The sequence below is a fragment of the Eremomyces bilateralis genome (assembly GCF_010015585.1).
Source record: "Eremomyces bilateralis CBS 781.70 unplaced genomic scaffold P152scaffold_14, whole genome shotgun sequence".
In the NCBI taxonomy this organism is placed as follows: Eukaryota; Fungi; Ascomycota; class Dothideomycetes; order Eremomycetales; family Eremomycetaceae; genus Eremomyces; species Eremomyces bilateralis.
This window is the reverse complement of record NW_022985080.1, coordinates 172,177-190,461: the sequence shown is the minus strand read 5'-3', so window position 1 is coordinate 190,461 and position 18,285 is coordinate 172,177. Positions and strand designations below refer to the sequence as shown.

General features: G+C 51.8%; 9 protein-coding genes across 9 annotated transcripts; 5 read left to right on the top strand and 4 right to left on the bottom strand.

The window, feature by feature from the left end:
* Positions 1–640: 640 nt before the first annotated feature.
* Positions 641–1,660, bottom strand: P152DRAFT_459633 (uncharacterized protein; the record flags this gene model as incomplete). The annotated part of the gene is made up of 2 exons (XM_033679722.1): positions 1,147–1,660; positions 641–1,081 (listed from the first exon to the last, which is right to left on the bottom strand). Coding segments are annotated over exons 1-2 (620 nt in total), but the record flags the coding sequence as incomplete, so codon positions are not given.
* A 1,195-nt stretch (positions 1,661–2,855) lies between these two features.
* On the top strand, positions 2,856–3,397 carry P152DRAFT_474836 (uncharacterized protein; the record flags this gene model as incomplete). The annotated part of the gene is made up of 2 exons (XM_033681357.1): positions 2,856–3,217; positions 3,274–3,397. 2 exons carry the CDS (start codon positions 2,856–2,858, stop codon positions 3,395–3,397), a joined length of 486 nt encoding a protein of 161 aa, XP_033532859.1.
* On the top strand, positions 2,991–4,428 carry P152DRAFT_66194 (uncharacterized protein). Its single transcript, XM_033683148.1, has one exon. It carries the CDS (start codon positions 3,406–3,408, stop codon positions 4,207–4,209), a length of 804 nt encoding a protein of 267 aa, XP_033532858.1. The 5' UTR covers positions 2,991–3,405; the 3' UTR covers positions 4,210–4,428.
* On the bottom strand, positions 4,332–6,508 carry P152DRAFT_66101 (siderophore iron transporter mirB). Its single transcript, XM_033683146.1, has 3 exons — positions 6,118–6,508; positions 5,771–6,058; positions 4,332–5,705 (listed from the first exon to the last, which is right to left on the bottom strand). Exons 1-3 carry the CDS (start codon positions 6,318–6,320, stop codon positions 4,454–4,456), a joined length of 1,743 nt encoding a protein of 580 aa, XP_033532857.1. The 5' UTR covers positions 6,321–6,508; the 3' UTR covers positions 4,332–4,453.
* A 683-nt stretch (positions 6,509–7,191) lies between these two features.
* On the top strand, positions 7,192–8,390 carry P152DRAFT_66223 (uncharacterized protein). The gene is made up of 3 exons (XM_033683149.1): positions 7,192–7,707; positions 7,766–8,226; positions 8,287–8,390. Exons 1-2 carry the CDS (start codon positions 7,479–7,481, stop codon positions 8,065–8,067), a joined length of 531 nt encoding a protein of 176 aa, XP_033532856.1. The 5' UTR covers positions 7,192–7,478; the 3' UTR covers positions 8,068–8,226; positions 8,287–8,390.
* P152DRAFT_66125 (uncharacterized protein) lies at positions 8,316–10,647 on the top strand. Its single transcript, XM_033683147.1, has 5 exons — positions 8,316–8,343; positions 8,474–8,591; positions 8,745–9,368; positions 9,427–10,348; positions 10,408–10,647. The coding sequence occupies exons 3-5, from the start codon at positions 8,787–8,789 to the stop codon at positions 10,551–10,553; spliced, it is 1,650 nt and encodes a 549-aa protein (XP_033532855.1). The 5' UTR covers positions 8,316–8,343; positions 8,474–8,591; positions 8,745–8,786; the 3' UTR covers positions 10,554–10,647.
* A 191-nt stretch (positions 10,648–10,838) lies between these two features.
* P152DRAFT_66096 (trichodiene oxygenase) lies at positions 10,839–13,005 on the bottom strand. Its single transcript, XM_033683145.1, has 4 exons — positions 12,271–13,005; positions 11,947–12,217; positions 11,230–11,894; positions 10,839–11,164 (listed from the first exon to the last, which is right to left on the bottom strand). The coding sequence occupies exons 1-4, from the start codon at positions 12,708–12,710 to the stop codon at positions 10,993–10,995; spliced, it is 1,548 nt and encodes a 515-aa protein (XP_033532854.1). The 5' UTR covers positions 12,711–13,005; the 3' UTR covers positions 10,839–10,992.
* Positions 13,006–14,500: 1,495 nt separating this feature from the next.
* Positions 14,501–15,531, top strand: P152DRAFT_399523 (TAM domain methyltransferase; the record flags this gene model as incomplete). The annotated part of the gene is made up of 2 exons (XM_033676519.1): positions 14,501–15,229; positions 15,280–15,531. The coding sequence occupies 2 exons, from the start codon at positions 14,501–14,503 to the stop codon at positions 15,529–15,531; spliced, it is 981 nt and encodes a 326-aa protein (XP_033532853.1).
* Positions 15,532–16,271: 740 nt separating this feature from the next.
* P152DRAFT_459625 (uncharacterized protein) lies at positions 16,272–18,124 on the bottom strand. Its single transcript, XM_033679721.1, has one exon. It carries the CDS (start codon positions 17,667–17,669, stop codon positions 16,344–16,346), a length of 1,326 nt encoding a protein of 441 aa, XP_033532852.1. The 5' UTR covers positions 17,670–18,124; the 3' UTR covers positions 16,272–16,343.
* Positions 18,125–18,285: the final 161 nt, after the last annotated feature.

Genomic DNA, 18,285 nt, shown 5'->3' with positions numbered 1-18,285 from the left:
CGCATATTTGTTGCAAATGGATTCCTCCCGCCGCAAATATCATATTATAAAGTATCCCCGTCCGCTCCTGTAGGCTTCTTTCGGAAATTTCTCAGATTATTTTACCGCCCCGACATCCCAGGACAGAAGATCCGTTGATCCAGCTCCGCTCCCCGTCGTATATCAATCATACAAAGAGTTTCTTATCCATCTCACTCCGCGTCGCTTCCCGGTGAAAACGCCTCTATCAATGCTGTAACAAAGTCCCAGAAACATAGTCCGCCCGTCTTTCACCCACCCCCAAGTATTCTCCAAACATCCAATGCGCGCCGTTTGAAACCACGCGAACCCAAGCTGGAAATTGACGCCTTATATCACCGCGGGGGCATCATGGCTTTATCGCTTGCTTCTCCGCGAACCGGGTCATCTCCTCCTCGCAACTCCGCCCTTCCTCGTCGCAGGTGTGGAAGCTGATGATGAAATCGTCGTCTTTGTACACGCCGTCGAGGGCCGCGACGGCGGAGTCTTTCGCGGTGTACGCGTTCAGTATCCGCTGGGGGACGAGGGCAAGTTTTGCGAGGATGGTGCCATGCCATCTAAGTCACACGATGTCAACCAAAGGACGGTGAGAGAAAGGTCTGCCAAAGGGAGGATACATACTGCACGATATGCTCCAGCGCGTGGACGTCGGACTTTTGAAAATTATACGTCCGATAGAGCGGATCGAACCACGCGTCCAGCAAATAATGCGCCCACTCCCCCCGCCGCACCACGAAGCTATCACGCCCCAGTCCCTCGTGATCCTGCGTCATCACCAGATCGATGCGGTCGCCCTTTAGGTGGCCGAAGGTCTTGATGACCGAGTCCGGCGGGACGACGGGGATGCTGGTGATCATGAGTGACTCGAGGCGGCGGGGATTCATGATATGCGCCTCGATGGAGAGGGAGGGGTTGGCGATCAGGCTGTGGGGGTCGAGGTAGAAGAAATAAGTGCTATAAGGGAAGAGAGTCATGGCGTGGCGGAGGGCGGGGACTTTGGCCCAGGAGATGGGAGCGCCTTCGAGGGGATAGGCGGTGGCGTTGGGGAGGAAGGTCGCGTAGCCTATGCGTAGGGAGGATCCTCATCAGCACGTCTTATTTCTAACTGACACGCCGACGCAAACTCACCGTGCTTCTTCGCGTACTCCTCCCGATTCCTGCGTATATGCTGAGTCCACCTATCCTTCTCTTTCGGATCAAACGCTGTCACCACCACCACCGGCGGCATCCCCGACGGCACCCTAACCTTCGACGACCCGGACCCGCCAAACAGATTCGACAGCAGCCAGATCGCGGCGACGACCCCGATGCACAGTAGCGCTATTGACTGCCCCTTGCTCTTCCGCAAGAACGGCACCGACCGCACTGACCGCATCGCGTACGGCGGCGGATTGGAGGATTTCCGTGGCGGAAAAGCGAAGTGCATCGTGGGCTGCGGCGGTGGAAAGGAGAGAGGGATGAGGGTGGAGAAGGAGAGGGACGGAGAGGGAGGGCCTGGCAGCTAGACGAGGCGCGGAGACGGGGCGGTGGCCGTATCCAGTGGTGTAGAAGGCGGCAAATTGGTCATTCTAGATCAAGCGGGGAGTCAGCGATATTAATATGAGCAACACATCTTTCAGCGTGCGACACGGTGGTGGAAGAGTCGGTTGGAAGGGAATCATTCATCCATGGTTGATGGACGGATTCGCTCACTTCGCTGCTGGAGGTCGAGATGATCGTCGAAGCAGAGGCCCTGACCCCTGTATGAAGTAGCATTGGAGAGCTGACTCAGCTGACATGGGTAGAGAATAGAGATTCCAATTGATGCGTTGTTAATTAGTGATATGTAGCCTATTCCTCATTCCCTATTGCTCCCTTCGCCTGTTAAGTGTTGAATTAAATCATACCGTAATTACTGCATTCTGATTCCTATCACAGATGACAGAATATCTGTGTATCTTGACCATTGCACTCGGTTATCTCACTCCTTGTCGTATTCCCTCACTCCTTACCCTCTTTAGCAATGAAGCGTACCCCTATAACTACGAATAACCTGACTTGACGAAATCCCTTTTTTCGCACACGTCCCAACACCGCCTTGAACAGTATATGTTATAGCCCTATCAAGACAAAAAGAGTTTGAATCAATCTAGGTTGAACAGCTTTCGTGTATCTGTCTCTCAGCCATCTCTGTCCATGTCCATTTCATTTCATGAGTCAATGCCATCGTCAAGCCTTGGAGGTACGTCTATGCATGGAGTATACAGAGACAGTCTGTTCTGTCTACGAGGAAATTGTGTTGCATGCAGGCCACGTACTGCGAGGGGAATATGACGCTGGTCGAACATGGGATATTCAGAATCAACAGAACAGACGGCACAAACACTGCCCAATGTGCCGGCTCGTCGACTGTGCCTTTCACGGCATTCGCAAGCAGAACGCAAATGACAGTTTTGTAATGCGCTGGGACCCGATGTTATGCTGCCACCTTGACCGATTCCGTGGATTCGATCTTCCAAATCTGCTTTATGCCTGCGTCTTCCTCATCTACTGCTCTCACAACGGGATCAAGCCGTGATGCAGACCCAATCCCGACCGAAGGATTGAAACTGGGTCGCCTTGTAAGGGAACAAATCGATATCCAAGAAATAAGAAAGAGCTTGGAGGCATGTGAACTAAAGCACTCAGACATTTGTGAGAGACAACAATCCAGTCTCCATCCTGTCTGGCCGCTCCGGCTGATCGATGTCGTCAACCAATGCATTGTCGAAGCGGCAAGTCCTTGCGGATACTTCGCTCTTAGCTATGTCTGGGGTGGCATTCCCAATGTTTGACTCACTACCAACAATAAATCAGCCATGTTCACCACGGGCGTCCTGGAAACGATCTGGGATTTGATTCCGAAGACCATTCAGGACGCCATCGTGCTCACCAAAGGACTTGACGAACGTTTTCTTTGGGTTGATGCAATCTGCCTCTTACAAAATGATGAGAGGGACATACAACAAGGTGTCAATGTTATGGACAGCATCTTCGAGAATGCACTAATGACAATCATCGCTACTAATGAGCCCGACGCAGACTCGGGCCTCCCCGGCGTGGACGGCTATAATCGCTTCCACAGGCAGCTTCTTGAGGTTATCGACAATATCGCATTTGTTGTCCACCCTATGTTAGATGTGCTCTTGTCATCTTCTACTTATTCCAAGCGGGCTTGGACGTATGTTGCCTATGAACTGTTTAGGCCTACATCCGTCAATTGCTTACTTATACTAGGTTTCAAGAAGACATGTTTCCCGTCGAGCGCTTGTTTTCATCAACAACCAATGGGTTTTTCGCTGTCAAAATTCCATCCTGTCTGAAGACTTGCTCCATGCGTTCCCACGACATCCTTTTTTGAAACAGCTAATGACAATATGGGAGGCCCCAAGGCGACAATTTCAACGCCTGATATGTGATTACACATCTCGCGCATTGACAAATCAAGCCGATGCTTTAAATGCCATTGCTGGCCTCTCGAGACGAACCCTACCAGATCTTCTGGGGGATTTAGTCGAAGGGTTGCCAAGCCAGGATATAGACCTTTTCATTACTTTCACTTCGGCTATGTCTCCGCTTCGTCGCCGTGCTGGATTTCCAAGTTATTCTTGGGCTGGCTGGATAGGTCGCATATCCTATTATCGTCTCCGATCTAAGCTATTTGACGGGAGCAATGATACAGGACGATCGTGGATTAAATGGTATCAGAGATATTCGACCGATCGGGCTGACCCTCTATGGAATGTCGGAAAGCCGGATGTTGGGCCGTGTGATGACTCTTTAGCCTACTTGGAACAACAGGTGCCTACCTCAGAAAGGGATTCACGGCAATCTACCCCAACCGCTTGGAATCGCCTTGGAATCAGCGAGTATCGTCGTCCATATACCATGTTGCAGTTCTGGACATATGCCATACATCTGCGGCTAGGAGAGTTTGACGTGTTCAGTGCAATGGCAACCATCCTAGATGGTCAAGGTGCGGATTGTGGTACGGTCAGCATGGACGAATTTGAAGAAGACGATTTTTTCATAATCGGCTCGGTATATGAATTCATTTTGCTGTCGCCGTTCAAGCCGCTTCATTACTCGGCGGGGGACCGCAATCAAGTCGGAGCAGAATCCGATCAATTCTTCGTTCTACTTCTTCAGCCGAAAGGTGGGGTTTCAGAATGACGCGGGTTGGGGTCTGTAAATCTGGAAGCAGTGGGCAGGTCTTTTTCTCCTGGTCCAATGTGGAAGGAGATTGTTCTGGCTTGATCCTCGGGTCTCACAAGTGTTCGCATTCGCCGTCATCGAAATTCGACGGTTGACGACCTCGCGATTCCAGACATTCACATCTGTTTCTCACAGTGGAAAGCTTGCTCCTGCTTCCGATATCGTAATATTCGTTTGCTACCATACGGTTTCGAGAAGGGAATTAAACGACGTTGCCTCTAACTTGTTTGACGTCCTTGATCCTAATATCTCTCCAAAGGGCGGCGCACACCACGGCGCCAGCTAAGAGGCACACACTCGTGATGAGCATGTACCTCTGAGAATCGGCGTAAGCATAGCCGATACCAATCCTGTTTGGAGTTCCAACCCGGTACGCTAACTGTTGGTACATGTTGTTATAAATGCGTTCGATCGGTGCTCCCTCCGGAAGATGCTTCTCGAGAGCCGGTCGGAACGTTCCCGTCCAGATCGCCCCTGACACGGTGGACCCAAGCGCATATCCAACGCTGCTGAACAAATCGAGGATGGCGATGATGACGGCGATGTGTTGGTGGTCCGACGGTGCCATCATGGCCATTTCGCCTGCGATTACAATTGGGCCGCCAGCGAAGGCGACGAAAATCTGTGTCATGATCACATAGCCGATGTCGACATCCGGTTGTCGGAAATGGATCATGAGTCCCACTCCCAACATCATCAGGGGAATCGCGAAATAGAGCGCAACCCATTTGAACCGGCCGGACCATCTGATGAAAACACCAATGATCAATGCCGAGAAACACGATCCGACGCGGTAAATGTTCGTGATGTATGTGGCTTTGGCGACGCCGGTGTTCCAGACGACGAGGAGCATAGAGGTGAAATAGCTGTTCCACACCGCCGAGTTGAAGAAGACGAAGGTGAACATCAACCCTCCGAAGAAGACGGTTCGATCGGCTAGCAACTTCACAGGAATGAATTTGACGGGGGCAAGGAACTGCTCGTACAAGACGAATGCGATGATGAGAAGGCCACCGACGATGATCATAGAGATGATCATGGGCGAACTCCAGGACTTCGCCTGGTACGAGTAGAGGCTGAACGGGAGGAGGAACAGCGCCATGCCGCCCGCAAGAATTATCAGGCCAATCAGGTCCACTTCAATAACGTACTGTTTGACACTCGAGAGAGTCAGTTTCCCTCTGCTACTCCGGATCAGCCCTGCTTTCTTGGCTTTCTGATGGTTCCAGAGGAACAGCGCGATCAGCGGCGAAACCACAACGGGAGTCACAATCGCGAATATGCCGAACCCCCATCGCCACCCAGGACCTTGAACAACACTGTCGGCGATTGGACCACCGATCCAAGTTGTTACGATGTATGGCGATGTCGCGAAGGCCAGCATCAGCGGTCGATTTTTCAAGGATGATGTATCGGCGATGAAAATGGTCAAACAGTAGCTCACACCTTGAGCACTAAGTTCGTATCAACATCGGCTCGTCCATAACCACGGCTCGCAGGGCGGGAAAAGGGCACTCACCCGACTGCAGAGAAGACCTGCGCGGCGCAATAGGTCTCCACATTATGGCAACAAGCCATCATAATCAAGCCAAGGACCCAGATAAGGAGCGTCAAAGCCAGACCTTGAGGTCGACCCCAGGTATCGAGAATCTTAGCGATGGGTAGTTTCGACAACCCTCCGATTATACTCGACATGATCGTTGTCGTGGCAGTTAGCGAGTGCCTGGAGAACGCGCTCGTCACGAAGGGGGTCAACGACCGAACAACGACCTCAAACGCCGACGTGATGAAGTATATCAACCAGATGCTGTTCAGTCGGTGTTAATGGGACTTTCTGGTCGAGACTAAGTCGCAGGGAGACCGTACAATGCGTATGCCGCAACGAGGTCCCATTTCCCCCATATTGTCGTTGTTGCTTCCACGGCTTGCACACCGGCTTGTTTATGTTCCTTCTTCAAGTCCTCGTCCTCGATGGGACCATCGTGCGCCCTCACTTCGGCGATCTCCTCCGGTTTCGCTGAGAAGTCTATCGGATTGGGGGCCTGAGGCCCTGGCGGCACTGAAGCCATTGTCCTTTAAAAGGTATAAAACGATGGAGATGATCCGACGGCAAGAAGAAACAAAAGGCAAAGACTGTGACTGAAGTGGAAAAGTGAAAGCAAAACTAATGCCTGACACAGTCAAACCAACTGTCCATGGATCGATGATGTGCGACTACGGCAGGCGACCAGCAGGGGGTATATTATTGTCGAACATTGACCGAACCCGCAACATGGCCCTCGAGGCCTCGACCCTAAAAGCTTTAACCTACCTGCTGCCGTCACAGCCATAGAGCTTCTCTTCGTCAGCTATGGACGCGGTGCTGGACACACTACTCCAGTCAAACTATCCGGGATTCGGCGCATGAACCAGTGAGCTTTCCGTCCCACGCGGCATCCAAGCGATTTCAATTCGACTTCCCTGACAAACAGGCCACGAACCCACCGGAAGCGGGGCATCTTGCTTTGGGAATATTAGGAATCTGGGATGTTAGACGACAAGTCCAGGTTCCAAGTCCAGTCTCCCAAGCCCAGCTGCGTCTTTCTGAGCGCCAACCCCTGACGGCGCTTCCCTTGGCGCTGGAAAATTTGATCTTATCTGCTAATCTGATCATCTTATCTCTGCATGTGATGGCTTATCTGATCATCAGCTGATCCGTGCGTTCAACACCATCACCTCTTCCCCTGGGATTCCTTTGAATTCCTCACGCAATTTCTTCACCTAGCAAGGATTTTGCCGTGAATTGTTTCGTGGTGCCTCGTCGAGTCGTGGTGATTGGGCTTTTCCGCGCCGATATTCGGCATAGGCATTTCGTGAGGCGTGGGCTTCGGCCTGCGGGCTACTGAGTCCTGACCAATACACTGGTCGGTACGAACTCACCATGAAGGAGCCAGCTCCTGTTCAGGAATCAGGATAGCTCTACCGGCTACCACAGCGGCGCTATTGCAGATGTAAAAATGAGGAAAAACATACTTTGAGACCTAGACCCCTCGAGGTCTTCCGCTACCCGGTGACACATATATCCCCTTGTCCGAGCTGTTTGCCGCTTTCAGCCAGTCTCGTAAAGCTTTCTCCGTTATTCCTCTCAAATCTCAGCCTGTCTGTTCTTCCCCATCTCAGTCCATTAAATCAATCCAAGTCTATCCCAAACTCCTAATACCCTCGCCATTCGACACAAAAGCATCAAGATGAAGTACCAGGTTGCTCTTCTGTTCGCCGCCGGCATCGCCGCTGCCGTGCGCATCACCGACTTCACTCCAGAATGTGCGGACAAATGTCTCGAGGAGGCTGTTGCTGCCGGCTCTCCTTGCACAGTCGACGAAGCTGAGTGCCAATGTGAGGTGGATAACTACCGTGCCATCTACGATGCCGGCGTAACCTGCGTGCTCACTGCCTGCGGTGGTGACGTCGCCATCAGTAAGTGCTTCTCCGCCTCCACCATCTCCCTGTATCACGTCCTCTGACTTGCCCCTAGACGAGGTGCTTCCCGGAGCCGCTGCTTTCTGCGAAGAAGTTATCGGTCCTGTCGCCACTCAAGTCCCGAACCCCGGCGAGTCCAGTTCGGCCGCTCCTAGCTCAGAAAGCTCTGCCGCGACCCCTGCTCCAGCCACCACCACCCAAGCGGGCTCAGCTGCGCGCAATGGAACCTCCACCCCATCCGCTAACCCCCCGGCCGCTACCTTGAGTGAGGCTGGCCCTGCTCCCTCCGGCGCTGCGAGCAAGATTGGCGCGGGTGTTTTGGCTCTTGGTGGTGCCTTGGCCGTGTTCGCGCTGTAAATAGCTCAGACGGCTATACTTTGGTGTGCGGTGTTTCTCAATAGCGACGTGGCATTTTCGAACAAAGCAAGGCGCGGGTCTTGAATTGGTTCTGTCTAATAATGCGAAGGGTAGGTTTAGCGAATGTCATGTACAGCATATTGCAAGCTTGTACCAATAGTACGTTTTCAAACCCATGAAGTCCATGTGCGACAGAATATTCTTAGCTGCTCCATCCAGTCTCCCTGCCCTCAAGATGCGAGAACGTCCATTGGGTTCAACTTTGAGAAAGATACGGTATTTCTCTTAGGACCTCCATTAATTGTATGTGCCTCCATGGTAGGAATTGCTCTCATTCTGACGACCCCAGTGGAAATGCCACCCAAAGGAACACAACTGCGTCACTAACTCCCGTCACGGCATATAGGAGACTGCTGCCATCTGCTGCACGACCTTATTACGTCATTTCGCCCCAACAAATCGTCGATCCCCTCCCGACTATGTTAATACTTGAAGCATATAACAGACTGCATGTTCTCTATAAAGTAAAGAGCCATTTCTAATATTGGGTTGTTTGAAGAATATCGCCTGCGCTTCCTAGCTCATCAATTCATGCGCAGTCTATTTTTGAGCATGTTTTGTTAAGCGTACAGTTTCAGTTGATTCATTCATTCGCAGCTCACCGGTATCAAACCCAGTCAGCTTTTGAACAAGCAGAATTTGACGAGGCATGATATAACATGGCGAACGAAACGATCGACCCCATTGCCTGCATTCGTCTCGGGTACAAAACGGATGAGATCTCCTGTTGCTACGCTAGCAACCAGACCACCGACGTCTGCAACCGCTTCTTCGGACAAGAGTCGATTCTTCAGGCTGGCTGTCAAAGTGGGGACTGCATTGCGGATTGCCAAAGCAAAGAGCTTGTGTATACATCGTTCCTCCAAGATAACCTAACTGGCAATGGCAAGGGTCCTATCCGAAGATACATGGCATGTGCAAACGTGCCCTCGATCGCCACATATCAGAGGATGGGGCTACTGACTCCAGCAAATGCTGCCGCATCCAGGCAGTTCATTGCGCAGAACGCAAGTGATGAGAGTCTGCGGAACATCACGAGCACGGTTACAGACTGTCTTTCGTCGACCTGCAGGGCGTCAAGGAGACGTAGGCTGTGCTATGACGACTACTGTTCACCAATGCAACTCCTTGCGAAGAATTCTTCGCCCAACCTCACTGCTATCCATCGATGTTTGAATAGACTCTGTTACAGCAACTATGCCGCGCTCCCTTACGCCGATGTCGATGTTATAGGTATTGGGGTATGTTCTTCCATTGCAGATCAGTCATTTCAGAGACCACTGCGCTCAAACCTTGCAGGTTTTCTCCTCTTATATTCTTCAATGCCTGTTGATCCTTATGCTCTGGGCCGGTTTGGTCGTCTCAGGCATATACAAGAATAGCAAGCGTCGGAGACATGCAGCAAATGCATCCGTCAAGTTGCCGTCCAGGAGGCACCATCGGTCTTGGATGGACCTGCTGCTCCAATTCCACATAACCCAATGCTATTTTAGCGGAACGCTGATGATTGCATCGCTGTCGTACGGCATCTACGAAACCAGCATGCTTGTTGTCTTCATGTTCATTCCAGTGGCAACGAACGGGATACTGCCGGTAGTATTCGCTTACTTGTTGCTTGTCTACTACTGGAAGTCATCCACAGGCATCACTCTTCTTACCATCGCCGTTTATATACTGTCCTCCGCTGTCTATTGGAGCCTTTATGCGCAAATCATCAGCCTAGCGGACATCTCACGCCAGGATATCTATCAGCAGTTCATGTTCAAGCTTTCGGCGATCCCAGCATGCGGTGGGTATTCGGCGCTCGCCGTTTGCCCACATATCTCCTTGCTCGGCTTCAAGGAAGTCAAGCTTGCTTCGGATAAATTGATTGTACTGACACCGTTCATTTGGACTTTCTCCACCGCAGTGCTCGTTACTCTCCTTGGCTTCCAACTCTACCAATGGAATGCGGAGAGGAAGAGCACAGAGGCTACTTCAAAGCAAGTCGATGATGCGGAGCCAATGGTTGATGCTCGAGGGTTCGAAAGACCACGAGTCATCCGCATGGCCTTCTGGGCTACAACGCTAGGAATGATTGTGGGAATGGCAGCGCAGCTCTCGCTCCTTGGGATTGGGACATCCCTCAACATGATGAATCTCTCCGACTGGAGTTTTGGACAGATTGTGGCGGTGACCATCTGGGTCCCACCGTTGCTTGATTACTTCTATGGTGAATTGAGTGAGTGATCGCCAGCATAAAGCCCAAGTCAGCAAGTCCGTGTACTGATAGAGACATAGAGGGAGTAGTCAATAGGATGGTAGGCAAAGGTGATGTGTCGATGACTGAGCAAGAGCTCATCAGACTTAATACGGCCAATGTCCACGCCCGTGAGTCTGAAGACGGTGAAGAGAATCATGGGAGGAGCTCGGAGGTGGCGACATAGTTGGAACGGGCGGAGCTTGCGAAACAGACGTGCATTAAACCCGCTTCGACAACTAAAGAGCCTCGCTCCTCATATTCCATAGCCTGAACGTCTTTGGTTGGACGGGATCGGTGAACCATGCAATTATTCATATCCCTTGCTGATGTGAACTGCTGAACTAAAATTTATGTACTTAGAGCACCTCTTTTCAGTTTGCAAACTTCTCCTCGAGCGGTCCGAGCCACGAGGAGCACTTTCTCAGGCATAGAAGGCGAGGAATCAGCCATTTGATGGCAATGAATTGTTTGAACAGATTCGAATGGTGTGAAATAGGGGTAAAGCAAAAAGGGGACAGAATCCGTTTCTCGTGGGCCGATGGTGCCATCCGCAAATACAAACATGAAGAAGTCAAAAATAGGGGGTATCCACTTGCTAGGTGTATGTCGTCAAAATCAGTTCTTCAGTCCTTCGTCTCAGACACTGTCACTCGTACGCCTTTGCTATCAAATTTGACAAACGGGATGAAGAAATCGTGGGCCATTTTCACATCGGTGACATCTGTTTCGAACAGATCGAATTTGAACTGGCGGAAGACCGTTCCAAGGCAGTAGTGCAGCTCCGCCCATGCGAGACTAATGACGTTGTCAGTATTACGATTCCATCGTGGCGATAGACAAAAGAATGATTGTCGACGTACTTGATTCCCATACACATCCGCGGTCCTCTTCCGAACGGAACCAAATAGTGATCGAGCGCTTTGCCAGTGCTCGCCACTGGGTTATTCAGCCACCGTTCTGGGATATACGAGTGCGACTGCGGGAAGATCTTTTCGTCATGATGCAAGTCTACGATGGTCATGGCCACGGTGGTATGTGCAGGGATGACCCAATCGTTGTACCGCAGCGGACGGTCATGAGCACGTGGATTCCGTGCAGACAGTCCGTAACCCAAGCGTAGCCCTTCTTGGATGCAAGCGCGAAGATACGGCAGCTTTTCAAAGTCGTACAAGCTGGGGACAACGGTCCGGTCGGGAAAGGCTTCGACAAGCTCCTTGTGGAGCTTCTCGTAGATGCTGGGCGTGTTGGAGATGTGGAAGGTCGCGATAGACAGCGTGTTCGCCGTGGTCTCAACACCGGCTCCGACTGTCGTCTGGGCTTCGTCTGCAAGGCGTTGCTGAGATTTATCTTCCGGAGGTAATTGGCTCTCGACGATTTCATTGAAGATGGTGCGGTGCGACACCTTGAGTTCTTCACCCCGGATGGTACGACCGACAAGATCCCATTGATCCCGTTTCAGTCGGAGAAGCTCTGCAGAAGCTGGCTCCAGGATCTGGACAAGCCAGTCCGGTAGACTATTCATTAACTTAGATGGTGTCAGCATTCGGTCTGAGTAAAGTTGAGTAATAACCGCCTACCGGGAGAACCCAGGGCCACTGGGCTGCGATATGACCCATTCCTCCTATAGCTTTAAAGGCATAGTGGAACGAATCGAAATTCGGAGTCTCCAGCTGATTGTAACAGAATCCAAACGAATACTGCATGATAATATCACCAGTATATGCAGAATACGCTTCTCTCACATTCAACACTTTCTTGGACTCGGCGAATTCTACCATTCGTCGAATCAGAGTGCTGGCTGTATCGCGAATCACGGGTTCGAGCTGCAGAATGGCCCTTTTCGAGAACCTGATTCTCAGATTAGGACAAGAAATCTCGGGAGGAAGAATAGGGAGTCGAACATATTGCTGAATGCGGCACGACGTTGACGATGCTTCGTCGCATCTGGCGTGGTGAACGTCGAAGCCTTGCTGCCAAATCTGGTATCCCATCCAATCTTCGCGACCTGGATTTTGGGGTTCTTCGAGTACACATCATCCCAGAAGTCAGGATCTCGGATGTGGATCTCATCGGGCGCAACGCGGACGATGGGGCCATATTCATCGTGCATTCGATCAATCCGCCTCGAGTACGAGCCGCTTTTGATAATCTCATAGTAACCTTCGTACCACCTCGTGAGCCCCGCGAACTTTGGACCCGGGAATTTCGCGAGAGGGCTCAGAAAAAGCCGATAGATGGCGACACCGACATAATAAACGACGAGGAAGGTAACAATTCCACCGATGATGGGAGTCCATGAGCCGTTGAGTTCGCCCTTCAGGACGGCAGCCAAACCGGCCATGGTGACACAGCAGAAGACTGAAGTCGTGACGGCTATCACGATGGAAATGGGTAGGGTACACAACTCTCATAGAAAGAAAGAGATCATTTCTGGGGGTGGTGTAAACTGTAACCCCAACTTATTCCACCCTCCAGGCCTCCACAGTCCACCTTCACCATCTAAGACAGTGGAAATTGGGATCCTTTCACTGGCGGGGGCCAGCGAGTCAGGCACTTAGTCTCCCGGCCTTCCCGCTACGGGCGCCAGTCATACAGTATGAGTGAACCATAGATCTGCAATCTGCATTTCCAATCTGGACGGAATCGCCTGCCATGGACGGATACTTTCTAAGCGACATTGACAAGGCAGCTGTGACACTGTGGAGAGCCGAGAACTGGCCCTGATGCTGGACAACCACGAAACTCGAACTGACGAAAGAGACGACTTGGAAGGTCCGCATATTCAAACTTCAATTCAGCAAAGGAAGCGATTAGACCGCGGGTGCTCCCTGCTCGGCTGCTCTAGTGCTCGTAGCTGCATGACTTGCATCCATCCACCATCCCCGGAGGCCGGACCCCCACAGTTGACAGTGCACAAAATGTTGAGCAGGGGCTAAGAATGCTCGTTAAGCACGAAACAATCGGGCGCTTTTGAGGCTTTCACAGCCCACAGGCTCTCTTGAAAAATGGAACTGAATGATACGTGATCCGAGAGCGCCATAACTCTTAAGGGAGGGTAATCATCATCAGTCCAACAGGGGATGTACCAACCACACTCCGTACTAGCATGTAGGTACATTAGGGATACGTCTCTAATCCTAACGACCAGTATTAACGCGAACCGGTGAGACCCCATCATCATATCACCTGTTATCGCGAACAGCTCGTACAAAATCAATGAAGATAATAGCATTTATTTGCCATTTGGGTCTTTGGCCGCAGGACTTCGCCTGAAAGCCGAAATGGGACGGGCTTGCACTTTGCAGGCTTGCATGGCTTTGCATAACCAGCATGAGTTGCAGCGAAAACAACATCGGAACACCCCAATATGTATCCCACACGCTGGACCCTCGCCTACTAGACAGCTTAGTTGACTTACTCGACTAGCGACTCGGGGAGGCGGGCCGATACGTCTTCGCCGCAGTACCCCAGCTGATCGTTGCCTGATCATGTTCTGATAGGTCGATGATTGGGCAGTGATAGGACTAAATAGTAGACATCAAGCGACACCGCCAACAAAGACGAAAGGGAGACTGGTGCCCGAAATCGCCCCTGTTGGCGTCCGTTATTGTCAATTAAGCCCGCGTTCACCATTTCGATCTCTCATGCAGTTGGCCCTTACTCGGCGCCCATGTGAACAGCAACCGTCGCATGCTGGGGATCAAATTGGCAGCGCATCCTTCATGACATTAATGCACGGCCTACTATGTAGAGACCGGCAATCCCAGAGTCGTGGGCCTGGAGCCCGTGTCAACTTCACATTGAAATCTCCATGATCAGACTTCAGGGCCCTGAATCCTCTGCACCAGTCGCCAATCTCTTGGATACACCGCATATCTCCACCCACATACACTTCGCTTGAGAATTCCCTCCTGCTTCTTATGTGAACGTGTGCTTCCTCTTGCCTATCGGTGGTTCCAGGACTTCGGTATTCGGTTTGTGCGGCAGATCACGCGGTAACCCTTCTAAACGGCGAGAACGAGGGGAGCACTGGTATCCCACGAGGTATTAAATCCAATGGCTTCCACCACGAACGCCCTAGGCAAAAACCCTTCGCCGACCACAGAATACCCCCTGGCGACGACGCACACGATGCAGTTAGAAATCGACACCGGCGAGGACAACGACTCTCTCTTTTCCGAGGAAGGCTCGACTAGGAGTGCCTCGATCGCTTCGTCCGTCCTCAACTATACGTACGAGAACGGCCGTCGATACCATGCCTACCGCAAGGGGGCGTATTTGTTACCGAACGACGAAGAAGAGCAGGACCGGCTCGACCTCATGCATCACATCTATCGGCTGTGCCTCGACGGCAAGTTGCACCTGGCCCCGCTGAAACCGGACGTACAACGCGTCCTGGATATCGGCACGGGAACTGGCATTTGGGCCATCGACTTCGCCGACGAGTATACATCCGCCGAAGTCATCGGGAACGACCTCAGCCCCACCCAGCCGAGCTGGGTACCTCCGAACTTGAAATTCTACATCGACGACATCGAGGCCGAGTGGACGTACAGCCCCTCCGAAGCATTCGATTACATCCATGTCCGAGGGATGGGAGGGAGTATCCTGGACTGGAACAAGCTGTACCAGCAGAGCTTCAAGAATCTAAAACCGGGCGGCTGGCTCGAACTGCATGAGCCGGAGGCTATGTTCCGAGGGGACGATGGGACCGAAAAGGCCGCCGAGTCCGTTCAACAGTGGCAGGGCCTGATTAATCAGGCGGCACGCAAATTCGGGAAGGAACTCGATCGTGCCCCGTTGCATAAACAGCGCTTGATCGACGCGGGATTTATTGACGTGCATGAGGAGATCTTTAAGGTATTATCCCCCCTTTCTCATCAATTGGCCGTGGCTGATTTCCTTAAAAGGTTCCCGTCGGGCCCTGGGCCAAGGATCCGAAATACAAGTTGATCGGTCGCTATCAACGAGAACATGCCGTGGCCGGCATCGAGCCGTATACGCTGGGGTTCATTGTCAAGATCCTCGGCTGGAGCCAAGAAGAGGCACAGATAATGATCGCGAACGTCCTCAACGAACTGAAAGATCGCAGGCTCCATCTGTATGTGCCGTTTTACTACGTCTACGGCCGGAAACCCGAGTCGAAATCCGAGCCTGCGTAGTGGATGCTTGGACAGATGCAGACATGGCATCAGCATTGAGCGTATCACCTCCTGTAATTGTGATCGAGAGTGGGCGATTCTCCAGTCTGAGACGTATCTTTATTGGGAAGTGGAAGGTCTCTTTGGGCTCTTCGGCCGGTCATTAATCCCAGCGACGATGTTGCGCAATCTTTACTCAACTTTACAACGGAGAAACCGCGGGACCTGGGTTGGTCGATGACGGGTTGTTAGTAGGATTTCCCTATGGTGGCTAGATGGAAGATTGTATCCTGACAACCGGTCATTCCTTAATTGAAAACGGGGGAGATTCGATTATTCCCCAAGCATCAGGCGGTGCAATTGGTGGTGAGGAGGAATAGTAGGGTGTGCGGTGGAAGCATTTCGCTGTCGGTCCAACAGCCTGCAGTAAGACATGAATTGTTTATTAGCCACTACAAATCCCATACGATGTATGCGGTCAACATCTGATACCCTGGACTGAAATGACATGACGATTCTTGAACATCTCCGTATAGTTAAGAGTTGGTAAATTCATCCGACGGAGCAAATCCGACGGATGCGTTCTAAGCGCACAGTGGCCAGTATTTCCGTCACCGCTAAGGATCTACGTGTCTCAACTTACCTCGCTTCCAGTCAACCGGCACCAGTCCTCGGCCGATGGAACGACAGTGCAGAAATAGTGTCGGGCAGAGTTTGCTAGTCCTGTGTCGGGCACAACTCACGGCAACAGACGGCAAATGCAGAAGCGATATGAAGTTGTATGATAAGGACATAAGGTACATGAATATGAACGAGGTATTGTCGTGACTCGCCTAAAAAACTAGCTTGGCTACGCGATGAACCGAATAAGCCGTAAAGAACATGAAGGCACCAGCAGCCAACAGTGTCTGCAGGTTTCTCCATTCCGCGGACCCATGACGTTTCGTACTTTCCTCCTTCCCTAACTCCGTGACGGTGGAGTACTCCGGGATGTATCTGAACTGGAACAGGCTCTTTTCTCCCTTGAGCCCGTCTTTGCCTTCGATGAGGGCCTGCTGCATGAAGTCGCGGGATGCCTGGATCTTCCGGCGATCCAGCCACGGGATCATCCGATGCGAGTAGTCGAGCGCCATAAAGAACAAGCATTGCCCAGCCATGAGCGCCCAGTAGTAGTAGCTCGGATTCGCCAGCCCTAGCTGATCGGACAACTCCCTCCCGTTCATCCATCTTGCGCTCACGGTCAACATGTCTCCAGATGAATACGTCGGTGGTTGATCTTGCAGACACTTGATGATGTTGTTGGCCATGACCTTGGACATATCCGATGGCTGAACCTCGTAAAGCAGCAGGCTCTCCATGATGGCTCTTGCTTTCGACGGAGTCTCAAAGAAGTCGGTAGGTGCTCCGAGTATATAGCCGATATACCGCCAAAGAGCGATGTAGTCCTTGCTCTCCTGGTCACTGGGATAGATGCCTTGTCGTGGCAAACTGACAAACACAAGAGTGGAACAAAACGTTCCAATCGTGCCGGCCTGGTCGATGTCATTGATCGGTACGCCCCAGTTCTCCAGGTCGAAATAGTCCGGTCGCTGTGCTGCCATCTTCATGATGCGTTCTCGTACCGCCGAGTGTAACAGACGCACTCGCACTGATGAGGCAAATCCGACACCTCCCGGTTGGATCGCATCTAGTGACTGAGTGCTTTGAAGGATATGCTGCGTCGTTTCCAGCAGCCGATGTCTAGCGACTTTCGTGGAAAAGCCGCCCGTTCGAGCCAGAGTCTCTACCACACGAGCAGCACCCATGCCGCCCAGAAGGGATTGGAAGGTAAGTCCGACGAGGTTGGCGCCGAGGTAGCGGTAGAAAACATCCTGGCCGCGCTGGATCTGGTCCCAATCCACCCAGTCCGGGACGGTGTTGATTTCCTCCCACATCTCTTTTAGCCGTGGGTGCGTGTCTGCATTGTCGCGCAGAAGAGCATACATATCGCGCTTCCCTGCGGGAGCTTTGGGGTCCTTGATATCCTTCAGGATGGTGTAGCAATCATGGGCGAGCTCGTCGTAGGAGACTTTGAGGGGAGCCATTCGCTCCGACGTCCAATGTTCTTCGGTCCATATGAACGAGTGGCCCCAGGCTCTAACGACACCGTTAAACTCCATTTTATCGCTCTAACATCTCAAAACTCACGTCTGGACACTTCCGACCGTGGGTGCTAGGGGATTCATGGTTGCCATGTTGGGACTTCAACGTAAAAGACTGTATCGCTGCAACAGGAAACGGAAAACAAACGAAGGTCACCAATCCATATACCTATTTACAGGCTTCCATATATATAACCGAGGGTCCCCATACTAGGATACATGTCGAATATACAGTGGCGTCACAGAGGAACGATCTGGGGGCATGACGGGTTTCATGGACATGTGGACCGGAGAGGTAAGATACCGCCTTCCGAGCATCAAGGGTTGTCTCAGTTGGCAGGGTATAGCCAATCCGAAGCATCGGACCGGTCGATCTAAAGTAAACATCATACAATGTGAGTACATAGCTCTCGGTTCCTCGTGATAGTCTGGCTTGAGATGTATGTAATGAAGAGGTTTCTGTGCCATGTGGGAAATCGATGGAATATCTCCAGCCATGATCTGCCGATTTCCAACCGTTTGTACGATGCGCTCCCAGCGCTGCAGCTGAACTGAGGGTGGCGTGGGTGAAAGTCGCGTAATGCCTCAGGCAGCAAGGCCACTAATTCATATCCTCAGTGGGTGAAAAAATTGA

Coding starts and splice junctions, on each gene's coding strand:
- P152DRAFT_66194 (XM_033683148.1), top strand. CDS start 3,406: ATGACAATATGGGAGGCCCCAAGGCGACAATTTCAACGCCTGATATGT.
- P152DRAFT_66101 (XM_033683146.1), bottom strand. CDS start 6,320: ATGGCTTCAGTGCCGCCAGGGCCTCAGGCCCCCAATCCGATAGACTTC. Junction 6,059..6,117: donor CTCGTTGCGGCATACGCATT/GTACGGTCTCCC, acceptor CCGACTGAACAG/CATCTGGTTGATATACTTCA. Junction 5,706..5,770: donor CAGGTCTTCTCTGCAGTCGG/GTGAGTGCCCTT, acceptor ATACGAACTTAG/TGCTCAAGGTGTGAGCTACT.
- P152DRAFT_66223 (XM_033683149.1), top strand. CDS start 7,479: ATGAAGTACCAGGTTGCTCTTCTGTTCGCCGCCGGCATCGCCGCTGCC. Junction 7,708..7,765: donor CGGTGGTGACGTCGCCATCA/GTAAGTGCTTCT, acceptor ACTTGCCCCTAG/ACGAGGTGCTTCCCGGAGCC.
- P152DRAFT_66125 (XM_033683147.1), top strand. CDS start 8,787: ATGGCGAACGAAACGATCGACCCCATTGCCTGCATTCGTCTCGGGTAC. Junction 9,369..9,426: donor TCGATGTTATAGGTATTGGG/GTATGTTCTTCC, acceptor CAAACCTTGCAG/GTTTTCTCCTCTTATATTCT. Junction 10,349..10,407: donor TTACTTCTATGGTGAATTGA/GTGAGTGATCGC, acceptor ATAGAGACATAG/AGGGAGTAGTCAATAGGATG.
- P152DRAFT_66096 (XM_033683145.1), bottom strand. CDS start 12,710: ATGGCCGGTTTGGCTGCCGTCCTGAAGGGCGAACTCAACGGCTCATGG. Junction 11,895..11,946: donor AGTGGCCCTGGGTTCTCCCG/GTAGGCGGTTAT, acceptor ACACCATCTAAG/TTAATGAATAGTCTACCGGA. Junction 11,165..11,229: donor CGGATGTGTATGGGAATCAA/GTACGTCGACAA, acceptor CAACGTCATTAG/TCTCGCATGGGCGGAGCTGC.
- P152DRAFT_459625 (XM_033679721.1), bottom strand. CDS start 17,669: ATGGAGTTTAACGGTGTCGTTAGAGCCTGGGGCCACTCGTTCATATGG.